This window comes from Oryza sativa, chromosome 11 (genome assembly GCF_034140825.1).
Source record: "Oryza sativa Japonica Group chromosome 11, ASM3414082v1".
NCBI lineage: Eukaryota > Viridiplantae > Streptophyta > Magnoliopsida > Poales > Poaceae > Oryza > Oryza sativa.
The window spans coordinates 22,166,951-22,192,500 of NC_089045.1; the positions used below are offsets into that span (position 1 = coordinate 22,166,951).

Genomic DNA, 25,550 nt, shown 5'->3' on the forward strand with positions numbered 1-25,550 from the left:
CTTAGTATCCTTAGGGTCGTCCTAAATGTCGGGTTTCGCCCTAGGGCCAAGCCTGTGCTCTTATACCATCTCTTGTCACGCCCCGAACTAGTACCGACCGGAACTAGCCCGTGACGCTCTAAATTAACCTGTTAATCGATACCAGTCCCAGGAAACGGTGCTGGTATCACAGGAAGACGGATTATCACAGCAACAGAGGTCTCTTTATTATAGAGTAGAGGTACAGTCATGTTGGGCTGTGGACAGATCCCGAGCTCACAACTGCATTACAAAAGGGAAGCGGAAGCCAAGACATGGACCAAACAACACAGGCGCGACTTGGGAACTAGGCCGAAACCCTAAAACTCATCGTAGCCGGCTTGCTCCTCGAAGAACTCCTCATCAGCAGGATCCGCTTCATCTTCTTCAGCAACTGGGGGGGGGGGGATTATTTATATAGAGCAAGGGTGAGTACGGGAGTACTCAGCAAGCCATGGGAAATAAGTGTTTAATGCAGGCTTCAAGGAAAGGCTGTTGTTTTTGCAATTGATTTTATTTGAACTCTTTTCTAAAAACGACTAAGTGAGTGCTTCTCAAACGACACGGATGAGACAGTGCATCTCGTCCGGTCGGAGTATGTGCAATGCATCAGTCTTTAGAATTGAAACAAGGTTGGCACCCGGCCAACAGCTTTTCAACGGCCACCCGGGCCAACAACTTTTCAAACGGCCACCCGGGCCTAGCTGATCCCATCAGCTACAGATTTTTCAAACATCGAACCCCTTTTCACAACAGCAATTTCACAAGCAGTAGTCAAACAAAACTACGGTAGGAATCACCTCACATCCGCCCATGACCGTGGGCACGACTGTTCGAACAGTTTGTTAACCTCTGCAGAGGGGGTACACTTTACCCTCACGACATTACTAACCCGGATCACCAGCCCGTGGGGATCAGCCACGTCGGGAGACCTCCAAGCTTTCATGACAAGGCATTTCGAAAGCCGACACAGGTTTACCATATGCCGACGAGAGGGGTCCCAGACCAACAACAGGTTTGGTCCCAGACCATACTGTGCCAGGAAGCCCAGGGGTCCTCCCCGACACCACCCCGGCGAATCCACATGTCTCTCGGCATCAAGGCTCCCCTGATAAGCTAGTTACTCAGCCAGGGGTGTCCCATTCCACCCATGTGGTCGTACTTGTCTTATGTTTGGATCAAATTCCAAGGAAACGGTCCTTAAGTGCAAGAGCGGGAAACCGTACACCCGGTACATTCCCCGGTCCGCGGTTTTGGAAATTCATTTAGTTCGCAAGCACCGACCCAGGTGTCGGGTTTTCCAAGTCTTTTGTAAAACCCAAGTTTTACCCAAGATGTTTATCATATTTTAAGTTTGAAGGCGACCGTCGATACTCGCACAGAGTGCACGAATACCGAGGCGCAACTGGGTGGTTACAAGGGAACATGGTGTAACGATTAACAAAGGAAGGATCAAATGCAACAAGTTAGGTATGCCCACTAATCTGCCTCGCAGGCGGGGCAAACATATTACGTGCAATCCTATCAATGCATGATATTTTGCAAGCAATATAATTAAGTTCAAATATAGGCTCAAGATGTTCAAAGGTGGCTTGCCTTGCTCGAGATCTGGAGCTTGATCCTCGAAATCCTCGCACTGCGGGTCTTCGGGCTCCGAAACTACACGCGAAACGGGACAACTCAACAAACGGCGAAGAATAAAGCCCTATTAATGACCTCTAAGCATGCCATTAGATAGATCTCGAGATTTGAGGAATTTTGGAAGTTGAACGGAGTCAAACGGATTTACGGTTGGGAAGATATTGAATTTCTAAGATTATTGGATTTTTGGTCTAAAGGAAAAAGGATTTAATTAAATCCTTTTTGGAAAAGAAAAGAAAAGAAAAGAAAAGAGGGAGGGAATATAGACTTTTCCTCGGGCGGCTAGGGCGCGGCCCGAGAGAAACGGAGCGGTCCGGCTGAGCTAAATGGGCCGGCCGGCCCAAGGCGGCCCAAGCGTGCGCGCGCAAGAGGGGAGGAGAGAGAGGGCCGGTGGACCGGGCTCACCACGCGTGGTCCCGGGTGGGACCCGCTTGTCAGCGGCTCGGCTCACCGTGCAGAGGGAGCACGCGGCGCGGTGCTAGGGTGGGGGAGGGACGCGGTGCACGCGCGCGGTTCGCGGTGGATGCGGATGCGGCGGGCCCACGCGCAGCCTCACGGCTCGCGGTGGAACGCGCGCACGGGGAGGGGCTGACCGGGGTCGGCTCAACCCGGCCTTGGCCGAGCTGGCACTGACGTGGTGCCTACGTGGCGCCTACGTGGTTGCCACGCGGGCCGGCGGGAGGTAGACGACGACGCCGGCCGGAACGGACGGCGGACGACAGCGGCGAGCGACGGAGCAAACCACGGCGATACAGGCGAGAGCGAGCACACCAGGTGGTTGCACAGGACAAGGGGAGACGAGCCAACGGCTCGGATTCGCCGGAGGGAGTGCGTCGGCGGCGGATTGCGGTAGCGGCAACCGGCGGCGAGGGAAGGGGGAAACGGCGACGAGGTCACGGGGGGCCAATTCCTGGCGGCGAGAGCATCTACGCGGCTACGGGAATCCGTTGCTAGCGTCGGATTGGGCGGAGCTATGCCGAGCGAGGCCGGCGACGAGCGGCGCTTCCGAGCTCGGTCGGCGATGGCGGCGAGCACACGGCGAGCGACGGCAACGGCCAGGGCGGCGCCGGCTAGCTACGGGGAGGCTACTCGTGCTACTACCCGAGTCTAAGGGGAGGAGATGGAGCGAGGAGGGAGAACGGGGAGATGCTCTACCGTGCGGGCGGGCGCAGTGACGAGAGGCCGACGGCGCGGGAGTAATCTCTCCGGCCTCGGGCCGGGGAAGAGGAAGGAGAGGGCGCGCCCGGAGTCCCCTTTTGCGTCCTTGCTCGTGCCGGCTCCTCTGACACGCGCAACGACGAACGGCGATGGCGAACAGAGCACGGGGGCGGCGGCAATGGCGCGGAGGCGAATGGGAGAGGAAGGGAAAGGGGGAGGCTTGGGTTTAAAGGATGGCAATGTCGGTTTGGGAACCGACTTAGGGCGGTCAAGGCGCGAGCTGGCGCTCCGGCTGGCGGCCAAAACGGCGACAGGAGGTGACGCCGGCGAGAGGGAAAAAGGAGGAGAAAGGGGGAGAGAAAGGGGGCTCGCCCCTTGCTTCTTTGGGAAAAGGAGGAGGGGAGCGGGGGCGTCGCGGCAGAGGGAGGAGGGCTCTGCCTCCGTCCCTTGGCGGCTTGCGCGCGGAATGGCGGGGCCGAGGCGATGACGACGGCGATGACGGCGGGACGGTTTGGAGCGGCGCGACGACACGGGCGGCAGGCGCGGGCAGGCGCGGCAGAGGCTGACGGCGGCGGCGACCAGGCGGTCGGCCACCACGGCACGCGCGCGCGGGAAGCAACGGGCGGCGCGGCGGTTTGAGCGGCGCGGCTCGGGCACGCGCGCTGGCTGCGGGGCCGAGCGGCTGCAGGTGCGGCAGGGCAGCGGGGCCGGGCGGCGCAGACAGCGCAGGCGCGACGCGGGCGACGACCACGCGGGCGCGCGCGAACAACGGCGCGCGGGCAGAGCGAGGGAGGGGCGCTCGGCGCGGCTCTCGCGCGCACGCGCGCGCGGCGCGCGGGCGGAGCGGAGGGGGAGGGGGACAGAGAGAGAGAGAGAGCTGGGGAGGGAGGAGGAGATGGGCCGAGAGAGATTCGGCCCATCGAACCCGGGGGAGGCAAATTAGACTTTTGCGGAGGAATTGATTTGGGAAGGATTTGGATTCGGGATTGAACTCGACGATAGATCGGGGATTTGAGATCTGAGATGGCACGGACACTAGACAACAAGCGAAGATACAAATTTCGCAATTAGGGTTTTTAAGAGATAGTTTTCCCGTTAGGCGCCACGACGGAACGGGCGCTACACTTATATATTTCATATTTATAAGAATTTACACCTAAGAATATATATTTTCTACCTTTAGGTTAGAACACTATATATTGGCTTCACCGCATGGGAAATAATATGCGAAGTGTGAGTTGTTGATTTGAGCTAGTGCTAAAAAAGTTACTGATAGATAAGAAAAATCAGCCACTTGACAAATAGATAGCCCCAACTCAAAAGTAGTCAAAATTAGACAGGCTGCGTTCGGATGAGGAGGTTCCCAGCCCCTTTCCCTCGTATTCCGCGCGCACGCTTTTCAAACTGCTAAATGGTGTGTTTTTTGTAAAAAGTTTCTATACGAAAGTTGCTTAAAAAATCATATTGATCCATTTTTAAAAAAAATTGCTAATACATAATTAATCACGTGCTAATAGACCGCTCCGTTTTCCGTGCACAGGATTTGGGTTCCCAACCCATGGTATCGAACACAGCCTAATAGCTAGAGCCAATAAATGAATAAAGTATAGTCTAGGAAAAGTTGGTCAATTTTATATTGCACGCTGCACTATTTTGACCACTGACTTTGGGAAACAATTTTTCGAAATAAAAACCATCAGATCCAGACGTCCAGTGGATGGTAACATCAGACCTCGGTTATCAAAAAGCTTATTATAAACCATTACGACTTATTATCTTTTTATATATGTACTGTTAGTGTGATTTAAATTCCTACGCTGAAAAAGAAAGTTTGTCTACAATATATTAAATAAATTTCAAAGGTAAGTTTTAAAATTAAAATTTTAGCTTGGATTTAAGCAATCATATCGGGGCTCTTCGATCGTAGAATTAATGGACTCGATGAGACGACGGAAAAGACGAACAAATCGCAAATTTTCTCGATCTTTCTGAGGCTGACCTCTGTACACATCAAACCGCAGAACACGGCTTGTGTTGTTTTTGACCGCCACCCACCGTCACACGTCACACTACTACCGGTCATCCCGCCACAGGCACATTACACTTGCCCTATGGTTTTTGACGTGTTGTGTCCGCGCGCACTCCTCTCTCATGAAGAAGCAAACGCTCACCTCCGCAAACTTACCGGGCATCTCAAACACTTAATTACCTCTTGCATATAGCATAGCTATCGTTACCATGGTGCCATCATTCTCCTCCTCCGCGGCGGCTATCCTCCTCCTCTTCCTCATCCTCGCGTCGTCCGCATCGGCCACTAACTTCACCTGCACCTGGCCGACAACATGCCAGTCAGCCATCGTCTACACGCCCCCCGCCGCCACCACCTACATCGAGCTCCTCTCCAGCTTCGAGACCACCACTCTCCGCGACCTCTTCGACGCCAACGGCCTCCCGCCGAGCACCCCGTCCCACACAGCCATCCCCACCAACGCCACCGTTATCGTCCCGTTCCGCTGCTCCTGCGTCGCCGGTGCCAACCGGCCTGAGAGCCAGCCCTTCCACATCATACAGATAAACGACAATATGTCCTATATCGCCGCTCAATTTGACGACTTCGTGACCTACCAGGAGATCGCCGCCGCGAGCAACATCTCCAATCCTGACTTCCTGGAAGTCGGGCAGGAGCTCTGGATCCCACTTCCCTGCAGCTGCGACCAGGTGGAGGGGAACAATGTGACGCACTTTGCCTACAAAGTCCGTGCCGCGGACAACGTATCGAAGATCGCCGCGAGGTTTGGGGTCAAGGAATCTACGCTGCTGAAGATCAACGGGATCACCGATCCCAAAAACCTCACCCAGGGGCAGATTCTTGATGTCCCGGTACCTGGTACGAACGATCGAGTCTTTTACAATTCATATATATATACTTCATCTGTTTCAAATTACATTTTTCTTTCTATGTCTTCTTTAAATCATATATTCTAATCTTTAGCCATCAATTAGTGATATACGGTGTTATAGTTTAACATCGTAAGATTTATATTTTATTTTACAATATATTATTTACATGTTGTTAAACTACATGGATTTTTTAAAATTAGCGGTCAAAGATAGACATGTTAAACTTCGAACGAATCTATAATTTGAAATAAGGGTGTAGTAAAATTGGTAAACAAAATAGCCTCATAAATTTATTATTGAATATCTTGAATTCTTGATCATGATCTTCGCAAGAATACCTTGCTAATGTTGAAGTATAAAGGGTGCCATAACATGTCTTTGAGAGAAGTTAGCGTAAATATAGCAGCAATTTAGTTTCTTCATTTTGATTTGGGTTACTATCTGATATCAAAGAATGGCGGAAACGGTGCCCGGCCCGTGATTTCATTTATATAGGTAGGAAATACCCCTACCGTGGTTTACAAGGTGATAATATTATACATCAAACTCTGAACATATTCTATCTTATCTTATCTGCTATCTAGATTACATTGTAACTACTAAGCCTTATCACTAACAAATATCTTTTTTTAATAATAGAATATAATCCCGACCTTTGCTCAAAGAGATACAGCCAATTATTACACCAATTCAACAAAAACTCACACCTGAATAAACAAAAGTACACACAAACTAATAAAAACTCACACAACATAAAAAGATCACAAAAATTATTGAATTCTATTTGTGAATCTCCATTCATAGTTAGCGAACAGCTGCATAACCATTGACTCAAGATTACGACATGCAGTTTTCACTGACTTGATTTCTTCATCACATTTTAGTAGTTGAGCCTAGGACCGGAGCCATTTAGTAGTTGAGCCTAGGACCGGAGCCAGTATGTTGTCCTGAAAAGAACTTGTATATAGGACATAGATGGTGATTTATCAAAAACCATATCATTTCTACACAACCATATAGCCCAACATATAGCGGATGCTCCAACAAGAATAAGTTTGGTAGATTTTTTTATCAACTCCCACAAGACAATTCTCAAAATTATGAGATATACTATGAGGAGTATATAAACCAGTAGTAAACTGTAGAGCTTTCCAAAGAAATTTTGCATAGTGACACTCTACAAACAAATGTTGAATAGTTTCATTTCTCATGCAAAAACACTAACAAATATCTAAACACCCCACCTGAATCACAACGCTTCAAGCTTGAGATTGCTTCTGAACTCTGTCTTGAGCTGTTGTCAACAGGAGGTCACAACTACGGTATTTGCATGATATGGAGATTATTGGTACCAGGGTATATGCGAGATTGAAATAAAAGAGATGGAGACAAGGATTTTTATACAGGTTCGGACTCTTTATCTGACAGGTAATAGCCCTACTCCTGTTGGCCGGAGCCGGTGTTGCTCTTTATTCATCTGGATCACACAAGTACAATAATTGGGATAACCTATCTAACTGCCATCGACTTGGCGGCATAGATAACCAACACGTAGTCGACGACAGAGTAGTCTTCCTCCTCGAGTACGAACTCATCGAGATCAGAGATAGCACTAGATCCCTCTTGTTGGCCTTCGTAGGCACTGGATTGGGTCTGTCTAGGCTTATCTCTGATGTTGATGTTTGGCGTATTGGTTTGTTCTGGCTTGTGTGTGGATCTGTCGTGTCTTATTGTGTCCTCTATCCTCCTAGGGGGCCTTGTATTTATATCCATAGACATCCCTTTGTCCAACTAGAACTAGGGAGCCAATATGGATACAATCCGAGTAGTCCTTGTCGTTTCCATATAGAACTCTACCTGTCCTTCCTTATCCTGAACTCCTTCTATATACTCCCTTCATACTCATAAAGGAAGTCATTTAGGACAATGTTTAAATCAAACCTTGAAAATATAAATTATGAATAACTCTCAAGTTGTTGAGTTTGAAAATGTAAAAGTTATATGAATAAATTTGTCTTGAAAAATACTTTTATAAAAGTATACATATATCACTTTTCAATAAATATTTTTATAGAAACAAGAAGTTAAAGTTGTGTTTTGGAGACCGTGTCGCTGTCCAAAACGAATTTCTTTACGAGTACGGAGGGAGTACGAGGTATGATTCCGTATAAGAATTGGTATTATGGTGGGCCCCGCCGAGCTTAGTCGATTACTATTGGGTATGTGTGACGGAGCATGGCGCTCCTCACCGGGAGACCGCGCAGGCCCCCCTTTGCCAGTTCGGCTGGGGGCGCTAAGTGAGGTTCTTAGCCCTTGGTCTGTGGAATGTTCGCGAGAGAGCAAATGCACAAGACACGGGCGATGTAGACAGGTTCGGGCCGCTGAGAAGCATAATACCCTACTCCTGTGTTCTGATGGATCTGTGTGTGAAGGAGTTACAAAGAGCCGGAGAGCAAGAGAGTTCAAACTCTCGAACCCCTCTCTTCTGGTTCTGGCCTCCCATCCTCGGTGGGCAAGGTCCTCCTTTTATATCTCAAGGGGATACCACATGCACCACTTCTACCTACTCTTTTTTTTGGTGGGGACCCACCCTATCTTGACCAAAACTTGGCTCGCATCTTCGCCTGGAAGCTAAATGATAGCTTGTCCTTGAGTGAGGCCCAGCGCCGTCACTCGCCCGACACAGGGGATCACCCTGTCATTCCTTCATTAATGGGCAGAGATTTGCAATGGCCACTGTCCGAATGACCCTCCGATGGGATGGGTCATACCTACCTCCACTCCGCCGGAAGCAGATGCAACGTGGGAGCACGGTTGCCTGCCGATGACGTGACCGGCGTGAGACCAGTCACAGACCGGTCATTCTTGTCCACCACGCGTCAGTTTAGCATGCCGCACGTCTGCCCTTCTTCATACAATGACTTCCTTGTAATGGTTGCGATGAAGCCTGGTATGAATCTAGCCGGGACTGACGTGCTAACTCCAGGAGTTAGCACACCGGCTCCGGCTAGGGACGAGTGCCTAGAGGCTCTCATCATTCCGACGGGACGGGGCGAGGCGTGTGACAGGCCGCCTGTTGCCACCTAACCCGCGATCTGACCGGTCTGTGACCGGTCACACACTGCGACCGGTCACGGACCGGATAAGCGTGCGCTGCGCTGCATTAAATGCGGCGTGGCGCGCTCGTCCATCCCGCAATAAATGCGGTTAGGTGAGTGCCGCTGTGCTCACCTAACCCACACACGTGGCGCCAATACCACAGGGGGTCGGGGCGCCCCAGCCCTCGGGGCCGAAACGGGAGCAGCCCGACCCCTCGGGGAGACAGAGGGAGGGGAGGCCACGTCACCCTCGGGCCCGACCCCCCCCCCCCGAGGGGGTCAGGCCACATGGGTGACCGCGGCTGCCCAAGCCTCTAGTCACGATACTCTCGGTCCCATGTCACCGACAGTAGCCCCCGGCGTCATGCCAGGGCGATCGCCCCCCTCGAGGGAAGCGCTCGGGCGTGACGCCACTCCTTAGGCCTGGTGACAGGTGGGGCCGGTCTCTACAGGCGGGCAGGAACCCAGCGGTCGCAAATCGCGCGCATCAGCAAGGGAAAACCGACCGACAATAATGAGCGGCCTTCTTCAAGACCGCTACATTACTCGAGTAGCACGCGAATCGGGACGAGCCGGTTCGTTTCGCCTGGAGACATGATGATGGCGCGTCGGTCGGCGAGCGTAGTTAACGCGCGCACGATATGTCCCATCTCGACTGCCACGGCCGCACATCCACCTCGTGCGCCGCAAACGGGCGAGTGGGATTAGTGGAGGCGTGGGCGCGAGAAACGAGGGGGCGAGATAGTGGGCGCGGGAAGCGAGGAGCCGGGCATAGCGTTGGCAAGGGTATAAAGACGCCGAGGAAGAGATTCGTTTCCTTCCTCTCGCCATTATTCCCCTTGCCTTCGCCGCTTGCGCTCTAACTCCTCGTTTCCTGTGCCCTACCCTCGCCGCACTCGCTCGCTCTCAAGCTCCTCCGCCGGCGTCATGGCACGGGGCTCCGCACCGCTCGACGGTAGCGTGCTGCCGCCTTCTCGCATCGTGAGCGAGAGGCAGGCCGGGCTGCCGCGCCGATTCATGCCGGAATCTACCACCGGCCGGGAGGTGGTCGCGCTGGGTGAGGGACGCCCGGCGCCACACTACCCGGGGCGGTCCGTCTTCTTCCTCTCTTTCGCAATGGTAGGGCTGGTCCTGCCATTCTCTTCTTTCTTCATGGATGTTTTGGAGCTTTATGATCTCCAGATGGCGCACCTCACCCCCAACGCGGTAATGACGTTGGCCATCTTCGCGCACCTGTGCGAGATGTTCATCGGGGTGCGCCCATCTCTCCGGCTGTTCCGGTGGTTCTTCACCGTACAGCCGGTGTCGCCACCGTCGGTAGTCGGTGGCTGTTACTTCCAGCCGCGGGGGCCGGTGCTGAACCGCTACATTCCCTGCGTCCTTCACAAGAAGTGGGACGACTGGAAGAGCGACTGGTTCTACACCCCCCTCGCCGACGAAGTGCGCCTCCGACTTCCGAGCCAGCCCCCGGCGCAGGCCTCCAGCTGGCGGGCGCCGGTAGATCTGGGAGACGGCTACGATGCCGTTCTTGACCGCCTGGCGGGTCTGCGATCCCAGGGGCTCACGGGGGCCATGGTGTACGGCGACTACCTTCGTCGCCGGATCGCGCCGCTCCAGCGGCGCGCCAGGGGCGCCTGGGAGTACACCGAGTCCGAGGACTACATGAGGACCCACCAGGGGGTCAAATGGGACTGGGTCCCTGAAGACTTCAAGATGGTGATCCAACGGGTGCTGAATCTCAGCTCCGTGGAGGCATCCCTCATCCCCCAAGGTGTCCTCCCCCTCTGCAGTGATCCAGAGCGCGCCAACATCCTGATCATCATGCAGGCGGTCGGGGCGTCGGGGGAGCAGGCCCCTCGAGGCCACGATGGCGCGGGCGGGAGCCGCAGGGGGGAACAATCTACCCCGGGAGGGGGTCATGCTTCTGGGCCCCGCGACGGGGGTCCAGGGGGCAGCCGCCCTGCCGACGCCCGGGGAAAGAGGAAGCAGGAGGGTACCTCTTCCCCATCTCCTCCCCAAGGGGGCGGGGCGGTACGTGCCAGCAGCAGGCGCCCAGAGGGTACCGCGCCGACGTCGCAGCCCGAGGGGGAGCGAAAGAAGAAGCGGCTCCGCAAGATGGGGGGGACCGAACCATGCCGGGGAAACCTCATCTCCCCCCCAAGGTGGTCGTTTAGCCTACCTCCTCGCAGGTTCGTCCCCGCGCCCACTGCGGCCGTATTCATTCTCCCATCTCCCAAGGCAAGTTTTCACTCACCCGTTTTTTGTCTTCTGGTTTTTCTTCTGCCTCAGCGAGATCCCGTCGCGCCCCTCCACCCCCCCCCCCCCCGCCATTCCAAGTCCGGCCGGTCTGAGGCCGGGGAGACGGCGACCGCGGAGGCCAGGAGGCGGGAAGCTGACCAGCGAGAAGCCGCGGACCGCCTTCGGGAAGCCGAGGAAGCTGCCCAGGAGGCCGTCCGGGCTCGCCAGGCTGAGGAAGCCGCTCGGGAGGAGGCCAGACTCCGCCGGGCCGAGGAGTCCGTCCGGGAGGCGGAGGCGGCGCGCACACGCCAGGCGGCCTGCCAAGCCCCCGACCCGACTCCGCCCGAGGCGACGACGACTTCCGAGGCCACCCACGACGAGGCCGCGGGCGCACCGCTCGGGCCCGACCCCTCGGGCGACACTCAGGACGAGCCAGCTTCGGGGGACATCCCCGAGTCCGGCACGTCGATCGGCGGGCCGAGCCGTGCGGCACCCTCACCGAGGCGGCTCTCCCCCATGCCTTCCGCTGCCCCACTGAGCGCGGAGCCCCTTCTGCAGGCCTTGGCCGCCGCGAACACCACGGTGTTGGACGGATTAAGTGCCCAGATGGAGGTCCTGTAGGCAGAGCGGGCGGAGCTCGACGCGGCGTGGGCGCGCGTCGAAGAGGGGCGACGCTCGGTGGAGGCCATGGTGGAGGCGGGCCGCAAGGCACACCGCCGGCACACCTCAGAGCTCGAGGCCCGTTGGAGGGAGCTGGCGGAGATCGCCAGGGAGGTGGAGGAGGAGCGGGAGACTGCCCTCATTGCCACCGCCGTGCTGAACGAGGCGCGGGACGACCTCCGCCTCCAATACGGGAGCCGGGCGGCGGAGCTAGAGAAGAAGCTCGACGCCGCCCGGGGGGTCCTTGACGCCGCCGCTGCCCGGGAACGGCGGGCGGCGGAGAACGAGGCGGCGTCCCGGCGGCGCGAAGAGGCCCTTGAGGCTCGTGCCACGGCGCTGGAAGAGCGCGCCCGCGTGAAGGAGAGGGACCTGGCGCACCGCGAGGCCGCCGTCGCCATCCGGGAGGCAACACTGGCGGCGCACGAGGCCGCCTGCGCCGAAGAGGAGTCCGCACTCCGCCTCCGTGAGGACGCGCTCACCAAGCGGGAGCGAGCTCTCGAGGAGGCTGAGGCCGCGGCGCAGCGGCTGGCGGACAGCCTGTCCCTCCGCGAGGCAACGCGGGAGGAGCAGGCGCGCCGCAATCTGGAAGGCGCCCGCGCCGAGAGGGCCGCACTGGATCAGCGGGCCGCTGAGCTCGAGGCGCAGGCAAAGGAGCTGGACGCGAGGGCGCGCAGCGGCGGGGCAGCCGCGGGCGACAGCGACCTAGTCGCCCGCCTCGCAGCTGCCGAGCACACCATCGCCAAGCTGCAGGGCGCGCTGGACTCGTCCGCCGGGGAGGTCGAGGCCCTCCGTTTGGCAGGCAAGGGAGGGCCCGGCATGCTTCGGGACGCCGTCTCCCGTCTAGACCGCGCCGGGCGGCAGGCGGGCCTCTGGGGCGGGCGGACCGCGAAGTACGCCGCCAACCAGGGGGGCCTCGCCCAGCGCCTCTCAGAGATGGCCAGGACCCTCCAGCGGCTCCCCGAGGAGCTCGAGGAGACGATCAAGTCATCCTCGAGAGACCTTGCCCGGGGGGCAGTGGAGCTCGTACTGGCAAGCTACCAGGCCAGGGACCCCGACTTCTCCCCGTGGGCAGCGCTGGACGAGTTCCCTCCCGGAACCGAGGAAGGCGCGCGCGCGCAGGTCCGGGACGCCGCCGACCACATCGTCCACAGCTTCGAGGGTACGGCCCCTCGGCTCGCGTTCGCCCTCGACTCCGACGAGGAGGTTGGTGACGGTGGTGCGGACGACAGCGACGACGAGGCCTGCGACCCGGGCGCGTCGAAGTGAGCCCCCAGGCCCCCGCCAATCTTAAATAGCTTTTTCTTCTTCTTCCGAGGCCTTCGGGCCCCTTTCTTGTATAGACTAATTTAATCTGCAATCAAATAAAGAGGAAATTTTTGTGTCAATTTCATTTGTTGTGTGTATGAGACGAGGATGGTCTGTGCCGCGGTCCTTCTGTGTCTTGGCTTGAACAAGGGCTCGTGCCCAGGTCCCAGCCTCAAACGGCGCGGGTCGGGGCTAGTGCCTGGGGAGATCCACGTGTCGAGACTGGCCAGGCCGGGAGCGCGGTGACCGAGGGTTATGGATGACCCGATTGTGGGCCTTTGCCGATTCTCCCCCGGAGTTCACCACGCCCCGGGGCACGGCTCGGTTCTGGGCCCCTTTTGGCGATTTTAGCCGGCCCGGGCCACCGAGGGCAGGATCGAGCACGAGCGTGCTAATTCAAGTCAAGATTCTTCAAAAGGAAACAATGGCACAGACACAGTCCTTAGGAAATCGAAAATGCTTTTATTGAAATATGGAAGAGAAAAAAGATAAGTATATGCATATGTGGTAGCCCCCGGCCAACCCTGCACGCCCAGGGGGGGTGCGGGGTTGGCCCGAGCCCGAGACCTGACACCCGACCCCCACTAGGGGTAGAAGCGACGAAGGTGTTCGATGTTCCACGGGTTAGGCAGCTCTGTGCCGTCGCCCGTGGCCAGCCGAACGGAGCCCGGCCGGGGGACGCCGATCACTCGATACGAACCCTCCCACATTGATGAGAGCTTGCTCAGTCCAGCACGCGTTTGGACGCGGCGTAGGACGAGGTCGTCGACGCAGAGTGATCGGGCCCGGACGTGGCGCTGATGGTAGTGCCGCAGGCTCTGCAGGTAGCGCGCGGCTCGGAGGGCCGCGCGCCGCCTTCGCTCTTCCAAGTAGTCGAGGTCGTCTCTGCGAAGCTGATCTTGATCAGCCTCGCAATACATGGTGGCCCGAGGGGACCTCAGGGTGAGCTCAGATGGGAGAACCGCCTCCGCGCCGTAGACGAGGAAGAAAGGCGTTTCCCCGGTTGCTCGGCTTGGCGTGGTTCGGTTCGCCCAGAGCACCGCTGGCAGCTCCTCGATCCACGAGTCGCCGTGCTTCTTGAGGATGTTGAAGGTCTTGGTTTTGAGGCCCTTGAGGATTTCTGCGTTGGCGCGCTCCACTTGGCCATTGCTTCTGGGGTGGGCGGGGGAGGCGAAGCAGAGCTTGATGCCCATGTCTTCGCAGTAGTCGCCGAAGAGTTCACTAGTGAACTAGGTGCCGTTATCCGTAATGATACGGTTAGGCACCCCAAACCGAGCAGTGATGCCCCTGATGAATTTAAGCGCGGAGTGCTTATCGATCTTGATGACCGGGTAAGCCTCGGGCCACTTAGTGAACTTGTCGACAGCGACATACAGATAGTCGAACCCTCCCGGGGCCCGCCTAAATGGACCCAGGATATCGAGCCCCCAGACAGCAAACGGCCATGAAAGAGGTATGGTCTGCAGGGCCTGGGCCGGCTGATGGGTTTGCTTGGCGTGGAACTGGCACGCCCTGCACCGCCGGACCAGGTCAACCGCATCGTTGAGAGCCGTCGGCCAATAGAAACCCTGGCGAAAGGCTTTGCCAACCAAGGTGCGTGAGGCGGAGTGGGCTCCGCACTCGCCTTCATGGATATCGGCAAGAAGCTCGACGCCTTGTTCCCGAGGAATGCACTTCAGGAGGACTCCATTAGCCGCGCGCCGATAGAGGGTCCCTTCCACCAGCACGTAGCGCTTGGAGATGCGCTGGACGCGTTCACTCCCTTCGCGGTCCTCGGGTAGAGTCTTATCTGCGATGTACGCCTAGATCTCAGCGATCCAAGCAATCAATCTAGGGGAGCTGGGAGCGCTCCCCTCGGGTCCCGAGGCCTGGACTCCGACGGGCCTCGGGGGCCGTTCAGGTGCGTCCGTCTCCCCTAGGGGGTCGGGTCGAGCCGTCGGCTGGGCATGCCTTTCTTCAAAGGCGCCCTGAAGAGACAGGGAGCCGTCGAACTGCATCACCCAGTAGGCGGTGTGAGGCAGCTGCGAGGGGCCCGAGCTGGCCTCGGGGACGGAGACGGGCTCGGGAGCTGGGGTCCACTCTGCCACAAAGTCGGCGAGGGCCTGGCTCTTGATCGCGTGGCGTGGTTCAAAGTGCAAATCGAACTCAGAGAGTTCGATTGCCCATTTTACCACCCGTCCAGTACCCTCTCGGTTATGCAAGATTTGGCCGAGGGGGTAAGACGTAACCACCGTGACCCGATGCGCCTGGAAATAATGGCGCAACTTCCTCGAAGCCATCAGAATAGCGTAAAGCATTTTCTGGGCCTGAGGGTATCGGGTCTTGGCGTCCCGGAGGGCCTCGCTAACGAAGTAGACGGGCCGCTGCACCTTTCGGTGGGGCCGATCCTCTTCGCTAGGGGCCGCATCTCCAGGGCGCTCTTCGTCCGAGAGGCCGCGGGGGGCGCACTCGGCTTCTGTGCCGACGACCTCGGGGTCGGAGGGCGACAGGCGCGGCCTTCCCGCAGTGGCCCCGAGGCCATCCTGGGGGTCGGGGGTGCCTGGCACCGTCGGACAAGCAGGCGGAGGGCCAGCTCCGGCCGTCGGGGGCCTCGGGCCGCCATTCGGCTCGGGGGCCTCTCCTCCCTGCTCTCTCCTGGGTCGAGTCGACACAGGATGGGGATGCGCGCTCCACGACCAACGCCACGCTAACTACCTGCGGGGTTGCCGCCAGGTAGAGTAGCAACGGCTCATCTGGCTCCGGTGCGACCAGGACTGGGGGAGAACTGAGGTACGCCTTCAACTGAGTGAGGGCCCGCTCAGCCTCCTCCATCCAGGTAAACGGCCCGGAGCGTTTGAGGAGCTTAAGTAGGGGTAGTGCCTTCTCTCCCAGCCTCGATATGAACCGACTTAGGGTAGCCATGCAGCCGGTGATGCATTGCACATCCCTAAGCTTGCTGGGGGGCGCATCCGCTCTATAGCTCGTATCTTCTCGGGGTTGGCCTCGATGCCTCGGGCAGAGACCAAGAACCCGAGAAGCTTGCCCGCAGGTACACCGAACTCGCACTTGTCGGGGTTCAGCTTTATGCGGGCGGAGCGGAGACTTTCGAAAGTTTCCGCTAGATCCGAGAGTAAGGTCTCTTGGTTGCGCGTCTTCACAACCAAGTCATCAACATAGGCCTCAACATTACGTCCTATTTGGCTACCCAAAGAAATTCGAGTAGTACGTTGAAAAGTAGGACCTGCATTCTTTAACCCGAAAGGCATTGTCGTATAACAATAAGTTCCTATGGGGGTTATGAATGCAGTTTTTTCCTCATCCTCCCTAGCCATGCGAATCTGATGATAACCAGAGTATGCATCTAAAAAACACAAAAGGTCGCACCCCGCGGTGGAGTCGACAATCTGATCTATGCGTGGCAGGGGGTAAGGGTCCTTAGGACATGCCTTGTTAAGGTCGGTATAGTCGATGCACATCCGAAGCTTGCCGTTCGCCTTGGGAACGACGACCAGGTTCGCCAGCCACTCCGGATGGATGACCTCACGGATGAACCCGGCCTCCAGAAGTCACGCCACCTCCTCGCGGATGAAGGCTTGACGTTCCGGGGCTTCCCGCCGCACTTTCTGCCGGACCGGCTTTGTGCCCGGCCGTACGGCGAGACGGTGCTCAATCACCTCCCTGGGGACCCCGGGCATGTCCGCCGGTCTCCAGGCGAAGACGTCGGCGTTTGCCCGCAGGAAGGAGACGAGCGCGTCTTCCTATTTGTCGTCCAGAAGACCACCGATTCGTGTGGTCTTGGACGGGCCGTCGCCCAGGGCTACCTGCTTGATCAGGACCTCGTCGTACGTGCTCATTCGCTGCCTCGGGGCGGCTGGGACGGAGGTGCTGAGCCTCTCGTCGCCACCCGCGGGCTTGGATGCCGCGGCGAGGTGGTCCGCGCGCTGCTCCATGCAAGCAAGCGCGACTTTGTGGTCGCCATGGACAGTGATGGGGCCACCGGGGCCCGGCATCTTCATCTGGAGATAGGTGTAGTGGACCGCCGCCATGAACTTCACCAACGCGGGCCTCCCCAGGACCGCGTTGTAGGGCAGACTGAGGTCCGCCACATCGAAGTTCACCCGCTCCGTGCGGAAGTTGGCGGATCCACCGAAGGTGACCGGGAGGTTGATATGACCTAGCGGCCAAGTGTGCCCCGGCGTCACACCGATGATCGGCTGGGACGGCCGGAGCACCATCCCCGGAGCCTTGATGGCATCAAAGGCCGCGGGGGAAAGGATGTTGAGGGCTGCACCCCCGTCTATGAGGACACGCCCCAACTTCACATTGCAAACGGTGAGGGAAACCACCATCGCGATCTGTCCTCCCCGGGCAACGCACGGCAGGTGGTCGGTCTGGTCGAAAGTGAGGGCAACCTCCGACCACCGCGCCCGCCGCGTCGCCTCATGGGTAGGGGCCGCGGCCAGAAGCTCTCGCTTCATGGCCTTGAGGCTCCGGCGAGAAACGTGAGCGCACGCTCCCCCATCGACGGTGGCGACGGTGGCCCCGGGCTCCTGGAACCCCAGGTCATCGTCGCCATCGTCGACGTCCTCGGCGGTGGCCTTCTGCTTGGCCTCACCTCGCCGGTTGCCGGCGGGAGCCGCCGGGGCCTTGCCCTCACGGCGCTCCTGCCTCCTCTCCTCCTCCCACTTCCTCGTCCGCTCAGCCAAACTTTTGACCGCGCGGCAGTCCGCGAGGTCGTGGAGGGAGGTGTTGTGCACAGAACACCACTTGCCGGTCGGGCGCTCCCTGCTGGGAGCGCCGGCCTCCTTCTTTTTGTCGCTCGCAGGCCTCCCCTTTCGGGTGGCCCGCGAAGCGCCCTCGACGGCGAGGACGTGACCCTCGTCGTCGGAATGGGCCAACCTCTTCTTCCTCCTCCTGTCCCGCCGCCCTGACCGAGCGGCGGACCCGTGGGCGGCCGGAGCTGCCACACCGGAACCGGAGGAGTTCCAGGTCCAGGCCTCCTCCTTGCGAGCCACACGGTCCGCGAGCTGAAAAAGCTCCGCGGTGGTCTGGGGCTCCTTGGAGGCGATCTTCTCGAGCATGCGGTTGTGCCGCACGCCCCCCCTGAACGCGTAGATCACCGCGTGAGCGGGGATGCACGGTATGGTGTTGCGGACTTGACAGAACCGCTGAATGTATGAGCGAAGAGACTCATCGTCCCTTCGCTGTACCGCGTGCAAGTCCGCTTCTTCACCTGGGCGCGGATATGTGCCCTGAAAGTTCGTGGTGAACTGCTGGCACAAATCCTCCCAAGAGTGGACCGACGCGGGTGGCAAGTTCATTAGCCAACCCCGCGCCTGTCCCTTCAGGGCCATGGGAAAGAAATTCGCCATGACCCTGTCGTCACCCCCGGCGGCCTCGATCCCAGTCATGTAGATCTGGAGAAACTCGGCGGGGTTGACGCTTCCGTCGTATTTTTCGGTGATGGTGGGCCGGAACCTTGGGGGCCAACGGACGTTCCGAAGGCTCGCCACAAAGGCTCGACAGCCGGCACCGCCAACCGGGGACACGGGGGGCTGGCCCCTGTGCCCGAACCGAAGTGGCGCTCCGGACGAGGAAGCGCCCTCCGTTGCGTGGGCAGCACGACGACCATTGCGCCGGCGCTCGATACTAAGGCGGGCATCCGGCCCCCCACGCACATCTTCTTGGGTCGGAGGCGTTGACGAGGGAATGGCGGACGAACGGTGGGTAACGGCCGCCGCTCGCCGCGCCCTCCGCCTCGACGACACTGAGCCGGCGGTAGCAGCGCCAGAGGCCTTGGTGGCGGAGGACCGCCCACCGGCGCCTAGGCGCTGCTGCGCCGTCATGACCAAGTCGGCCACGTCATCCAGCCAACGTCGGGCTGGAGTCTCTGGATCGGGGATGACAGGCGGGTGACGCAGGAGCGCGCCCGCAGCCTGGAGCGCGCCCTGGGGCGTGCTGCCATCGCCATAGACGAGGAGACGACGCTCCCCGTCTCGCTGTCCTTCTCCATCGCCCGTGGGCGGCGAAGTCGCGGATCTTTCGACCCCCTCGAGCACCTCCTCCCGCCCAAGACATCGGCGAGAGGGGGACGGTGGAGTACGAGCTCGACGACGCGGGTTCTGCTCCCCGTCGTCACCGCTAGCGCTCGGAGAGAGGTTGTGCGCCACTGCCCGTTCGACCATTGGGCTGAGTGGGAGAAGCTTGGCGCACACGAAAGAGGATGAGGGCTTAGAAAGACACACGCGCCCCCTACCTGGCGCGCCAGATGACGGAGCATGGGGCTCCTCACCGGGAGACCGCGCAGGCCCCCCTTTGCCGGTTCGGCCGGGGGCGCTAAGTGAGGTTCTTAGCCCTTGGTATGTGGAATGTTCGCGAGAGAGCAAATGCACAAGACACGGGCGATGTAGACAGGTTCGGGCCGCTGAGAAGCGTAATACCCTACTCCTGTGTTCTGATGGATCTGTGTGTGAAGGAGTTACAAAGAGCCGGAGAGCAAGAGAGTTCAAACTCTCGAACCCCTCTCTTCTGGTTCTGGCCTCCCATCCTCGGTGGGCAAGGTCCTCCTTTTATATCTCAAGGGGATACCACATGCACCACTTCTACCTACTCTTCTTTTGGGTGGGGACCCACCCTATCTTGACCAAAACTTGGCTCGCATCTTCGCCTAAAAGCAAAATCATAGCTTGTCCTTGAGTGAGGCCCAGCGCCGTCACTCGCCTGACACAGGGGATCACCCTGTCATTCCTTCATTAATGGGTGGAGATTTGCAATGGCCACTGTCCGAATGACCCTCCGATGGGATGGGTCATACCTACCTCCACTCCGCCGGAAGCAGATGCAACGTGGGAGCACGGTTGTCTGCCGATGACGTGACCGGCGTGAGACCAGTCACAGACCGGTCATTCTTGTCCACCACGCGTCAGTTTAGCATGCTGCACGTATGCCCTTCTTCATACAATGACTTCCTTGTAATGGTTGCGATGAAGCCTGGTATGAATCTAGCCGGGACTGACGTGCTAACTCCAGGAGTTAGCACACCGGCTCCGGCTAGGGACGAGTGCCTAGAGGCTCTCATCATTCCGACGGGACGGGGCGAGGCGTGTGACAGGCCGCCTGTTGCCACCTAACCCGCGATCTGACCGGTCTGTGACCGGTCACACACTGCGACCGGTCACGGACCGGATAAGCATGCGCTGCGCTGCATTAAATGCGGCGTGGCGCGCTCGTCCATCCCGCAATAAATGCGGTTAGGTGAGTGCCGCTGTGCTCACCTAACCCACACACGTGGCGCCAATACCACAGGGGGTCGGGGCGCCCCAGCCCTCGGGGCCGAAACGGGAGCAGCCCGACCCCTCGGGGAGACAGAGGGAGGGGAGGCCACGTCACCCTCGGGCCCGCCCCCCCCCCCCCCCCCGAGGGGGTCAGGCCACATGGTTGACCGCGGCTGCCCAAGCCTCTAGTCACGATACTCTCGGTCCCATGTCACCGACAATGTGGTATCCATTACCATGGTAGTAGCCCCCGACTTCAACTCAAATGAATCCACGTTTTATCCGTTAGCGTTGTCATGCTCACTTGGTCGTTCTTGACAACAATTGAGAAGACGTGTAGTACTCAATATCATTGAAAAAAATTAACGGTCCACAAGTGAATTTGAATTGAAGTCTACACAACTACCATAAACGGGCCTGAAATCAACGCAAATGAACGAGTTGATGTTCTCGACCGAAAACCTTGGAATAACAATGTCGTTCTCGCTTGATCATTCTCGGACGAGCGAGAATGTACGGAGTATATGACTAAGTCTTATGTCTTACCGTAATCGAGAATTTGGGTTGAACTCAAGAATTTTCATCTCGGCGGGTACACCATCGGTTCATTCCGTAGTCTTTGTCGAACTCCACCAACCGTTCTCGAGTAATCGAGTAGTCGTCCAACCGTTCTCGAGTAATCGAGTAGTTGTCCAACCGTTCTCGAGTAATCAATTACTTATAGAATCTACGACAAAGCCCTGAAATATGACTTTCCTGAAATCAATACTTAGAACAGATTGTTAGATACAAATAGTTCCCGAGCGAACGCTCAAGGGTAACACAATATAATATAAATTTAAAAATTGAAAATAAATTGAATTTGCACATGCCAATAAAAGAACTGAGAATTTGCTCAAAGTTTACCAGTCTGAGAATTTGTTGAGCAGTGATGCACATGAACTGAGCTATAATGAACTTGGACCAAATTGCTCCTTAGGTTTGCACAAGCCAATCTCTTTTCTTTTGAAATTCCCTGTCGACCTTCTTTGTACGCAAGAAATTTCATACTAAAAACCATCATGAAAATTCATGTTTTAGAATAGCAATTTTTTGTTGCAAAATTTCCTCTTTATTCTATAATTTTAGTTAGTTATTAGGATCACCTTCTTCCTTTTGATAACTTCAATATTTTGGATTTACTATCCCTATTGCTTACTTGGCAGGTAACAGTTCAGTGGTTCCGAATCATGACGGTAACTGGTTAACTTTTTTCCCCGCACTGATTGTACATGTGCAAACTAATACTTTATTTGATAAAAAAATTGATTGATATCGCCAAAATTCAATACTGGAGAAAACTTTACACTGGAGATAATTATTAGTAAATCATTTAAAAAATGTATTAATTAGAAATCATCTAAATTTATGGCCATATCTTGCATGACGCGGAAAAACCACTTATACCATATAGTACACAAATTTCAGAACATTGTTAAACTCTGCTTCATGGAGCTAACAATTTAGCAACTGGTCAATAATTTTGTTAGCCTACTGAATACTCTAACTAAAACAGAACGCTACATTTGTTCGTTTATTTTCATTTTGGTTGATGTTTCTATGTGGGAACGTATGCTAATTATCTAGCAGGAAAGGGCAGAGTTCGTACTTTTCTTGCGATTACACTACCAGGAGCTGTTGCTATATTAGCAATTGCAGTTTTTGTCATTCACATCTGGAGGAGACCAGCAAAAGGGCCACGAATGCCATGTAACTCCTCTTGCCTCTGCATTTCTTTTTCCAGGTTGTGAGTGATTGTATTTACTTTAGAATGGATCAGTCAATTAATTAATTAATTGATTCGATCAAAGTAAGATGTACGTCCTCCATCCCAAATCATAGGGCGACATCTTTTTAAGAAAAATCAAACTCGGTAACTTTTGTCTAATAATTAGACTAATCATACTCCCTTTCGTCCCAAAATATAAGTATTTTTAGCTATGAATCTGGACATTGTTACATTTTGAGATGGAGGTAGTATATGCTAAGTATTATATATATATATATATATATATATATATATATATATATATATATATATATATATATATATATATATATATATATATATATATATATATATATATATATATATATATATATATATATATATATATATATATATATATATATATATGTTATATCACTATATTTATATTTTAAAGTACTTTCATATGATACTAATTTCATATTTGTTGGGAACATAATATGGAATACATTAATGATCATAGTATGTCATTGAATACCGATAAAAATATATAAAAAATATAGTTATTATAATTTGTGATGAAGAGACTATTAACACACATGGATCGCAACAAGCTAAGTACGTAATATTGCACTCCCCACCACATTTATTATTATTTTAGGGCTGATAAACTGGAGGCTGTAAAATCAGCCGATCTGATCAGGCATATATATCCTGGGCTGCTGACTGCTGTCATGTACTTATTTTTATTCAACAGGGTCATTTAATCAAGATGACTTCAGTCTTGATCTCCGAACTTTGCAGACAGCAACAAATAACTTCGACGAGCGAAATAGGCTCAGGGAAGGTGGTTTTGGTATGGTTTATAAGGTATCATCATAATATAATAAAATCTGGACGAAATGACCTACATTTAATTAATTGGGCAATTTTATCATTTTTAGAAGGTATTAAAATTTAAGAAGGTCTCATATTTTCTAATATAAATGATGGTAACTCCACATAGCAAAGTTTTAAAGGTATTAAGGTACTTTCTTAAGTACCGTAAAATTGATCTTACCTTTTCATTGTTTTGTTTGGATTTTGGACAAGTTCACCACACTAGGACAGGGAGATAAAGTAGCTCATGACCATGGTATAGGAAAATTCATTTAACAAAAAGATCACTGTTTACAGAATAGGATAATTGACGAGATAGCGAGCATTGTACGTTATATGTGTGAAGCTCATAGGTATCTGGCATTGCTAGTTGATGTGAAGTTCATTTAGGTTTCTGGCACGAGATACACTTCACACGTTGTTCTATTTTATCAATTCTTTTTATATTTTTATGACTTTTTAGACAACATGTAAAAACAGAAGAGAGGATGTTCCTTCAAGGCATAAATAGACTTTTCCTTCTGCATAATAATTCTTGTACCCTCATACCACACCTTGTGTGTGAGGAATTGTCTCCTAATTAATGAATGGAAAAAGTACGAATTACCCCTGAACCCGAAAACCAGACATCCTTCATCCCCAACTATACAAACCAGACAAATAACCCCTTTAAGCACTGTTTTGAATTGTTTTCGACTCGAGCTTGTACACGTGGCACCAACATGGCAATCCAGTCAGCAAAGAAAAGTAAAAAAACTCATGGACCCACCTGTCATCCCTCTCCCCTCCCCAATCCCTCTGCTCTCTCTCTCTTTGTCTCTCTCTCTCTCTCGGGTGGCCGACAGCCGGCCCGCCCCCGCGTGCCGTTGCCCACCGCTCGTTCCCGTGCCGCTGCCCACCGCCCGTCTCTGCACCGCCGCCCACTGACCACGTATGACATGTGGGTCATGTGGAAGAGAGGAAGAGAGGAAGAGGGGGTATGGCAAGTGGGTTCCACCATTTTTAAAAAATAAAATGCTGATTGGATTGTCACGTAGGATAAAACCGCTCTGGATTGGGTTGAGGGGGGTAATTTGTTCGGTATTGGAAGTTTAGGGTGAGCGATGTCAGTGGGAATAATTATGTCAACCACGATAGTTTAGGAGAATAATTCGTACTCTTTCCTTAATGAATTTACCTTTTCCCTTGAAAAAAATGTTTTACCGGTAATACATTTTATGATCATACAATTTGTATCCCTTTTCATGTTCTTCACACCAAGTTCTAAATATATACGTGCAAACTAAATCACACACTTGCAGGGAACTCTTTTAGATGGTCAAGAGATAGCAGTGAAGAGACTATCACATTGTTCAAAGCAAGGGTTAAATGAGCTGAAAAATGAGCTAGTTTTGGTTGGCAAGCTTCAACACAAAAACCTTGTACGAGTACTGGGTGTTTGCGTGGAAAAGCAAGAAAAGTTGCTTGTGTATGAGTACATGCCCAATAGAAGCTTGGACACCTTCATTTTTGGTACGTTTCTTTCTTCTACACAAGTTTGTTGGTTTGTCTTAAAAAACTTGGTATATATTTTCATTCAAAAGCCCAGAATTGACATATATACAAATTTTTACTCGAGTGACAGATCGAGACAAAAGCAAAGAATTAGGTTGGGAGAAAAGATTCAAGATCATAATTGAAATCGCTCGAGGTTTAGAGTACCTGCATGAAGAGTCTAGATTGAAGATAATCCACCGTGATCTCAAAGCAAACAACATTCTGTTAGACTCTGATTTAACTCCGGAGATTTCAGACTTTGGATTGGCAAAGTTGTTTGGAGAAGATCAATCACATGTTGTCACAAATCGAGTTGCTGGGACATAGTAAGTAGGATATCATATCACACAATTCGATATGTTTGTATGCTACCAATTATACTGAGGTTTATAGAGATATAATTAAGATAGAAGATCTAGTGCACTCAGTGCATGGAGAACGATCAGTAGCTTATTAGGATTCTTTTTATACTTAATGAACTTATGGAGGTAATATGATCACATATATTTTTTTTAACAGCGGATATATGGCACCTGAATACGCAATGTTTGGACAATATTCCGTCAAGTCAGTCTGATGTATTCAGTTTTGGTGTTCTTATTCTTGAGATCATCACGGGAAGAAGAAGCATGGGTTCCTTCAACGACCATGAGCAATCTTTTAGCCTTCTGGACCTTGTGAGTTTAACCATGCATGTTATTTCCTACTATGATGAATTACAAACTGTAAAAGTTGTTTAATTATTCTTGAAATCCAAAAAACAAAATTTTTTTCTCCGATGATTATAATTCTTTTCTTGAATAATAGAAACAAAAGCCTCTGATGATTAATGACATGACAAAGTAAGTGCTCTAGTTTATGATTCAAGCTAAGATGCATGTCTTCTAATACAACAATTATAAAATGAGTAGGATAAAAAAACTATCAAATTTAAGGATGAGTCACAAACTAGGCACCTTCCGATATCTCATTAATAAGGTTTAGTTCGATAGTTCAATTAGCTTTTGGAACTCTCTCATTTATCGTGAGTATGCTCCATAAACTACTAAACTATGTATTTTTTAATAGTTTGTAATAGTTGCGTCCTCCATTTAAAAAAATATCAAATCCTAACTA

At 53.9% G+C, this 25,550-nt stretch overlaps 1 protein-coding gene and 1 pseudogene across 1 annotated transcript; both read left to right on the forward strand.

Annotated features, from left to right (window-relative positions):
* The first annotated feature begins 4,967 nt into the window (after window positions 1–4,967).
* LOC136351227 (chitin elicitor-binding protein-like) lies at window positions 4,968–5,582 on the forward strand. The gene is made up of 2 exons (XM_066305081.1): window positions 4,968–5,347; window positions 5,446–5,582. Exons 1-2 carry the CDS (start codon window positions 5,056–5,058, stop codon window positions 5,478–5,480), a joined length of 327 nt encoding a protein of 108 aa, XP_066161178.1. The 5' UTR covers window positions 4,968–5,055; the 3' UTR covers window positions 5,481–5,582.
* LOC107278032 (cysteine-rich receptor-like protein kinase 6) overlaps window positions 5,568–25,550 on the forward strand; it is a 21,508-nt pseudogene continuing 1,525 nt past the window's right edge.

Bases quoted from the DNA above. Each gene is read 5' to 3' on its own strand.
- LOC136351227 (XM_066305081.1), top strand. From the start codon at position 5,056: ATGGTGCCATCATTCTCCTCCTCCGCGGCGGCTATCCTCCTCCTCTTC. The intron at 5,348-5,445 runs GTGCCAACCGGC...GTGACCTACCAG, and splicing joins CCGCTGCTCCTGCGTCGCCG to GAGATCGCCGCCGCGAGCAA.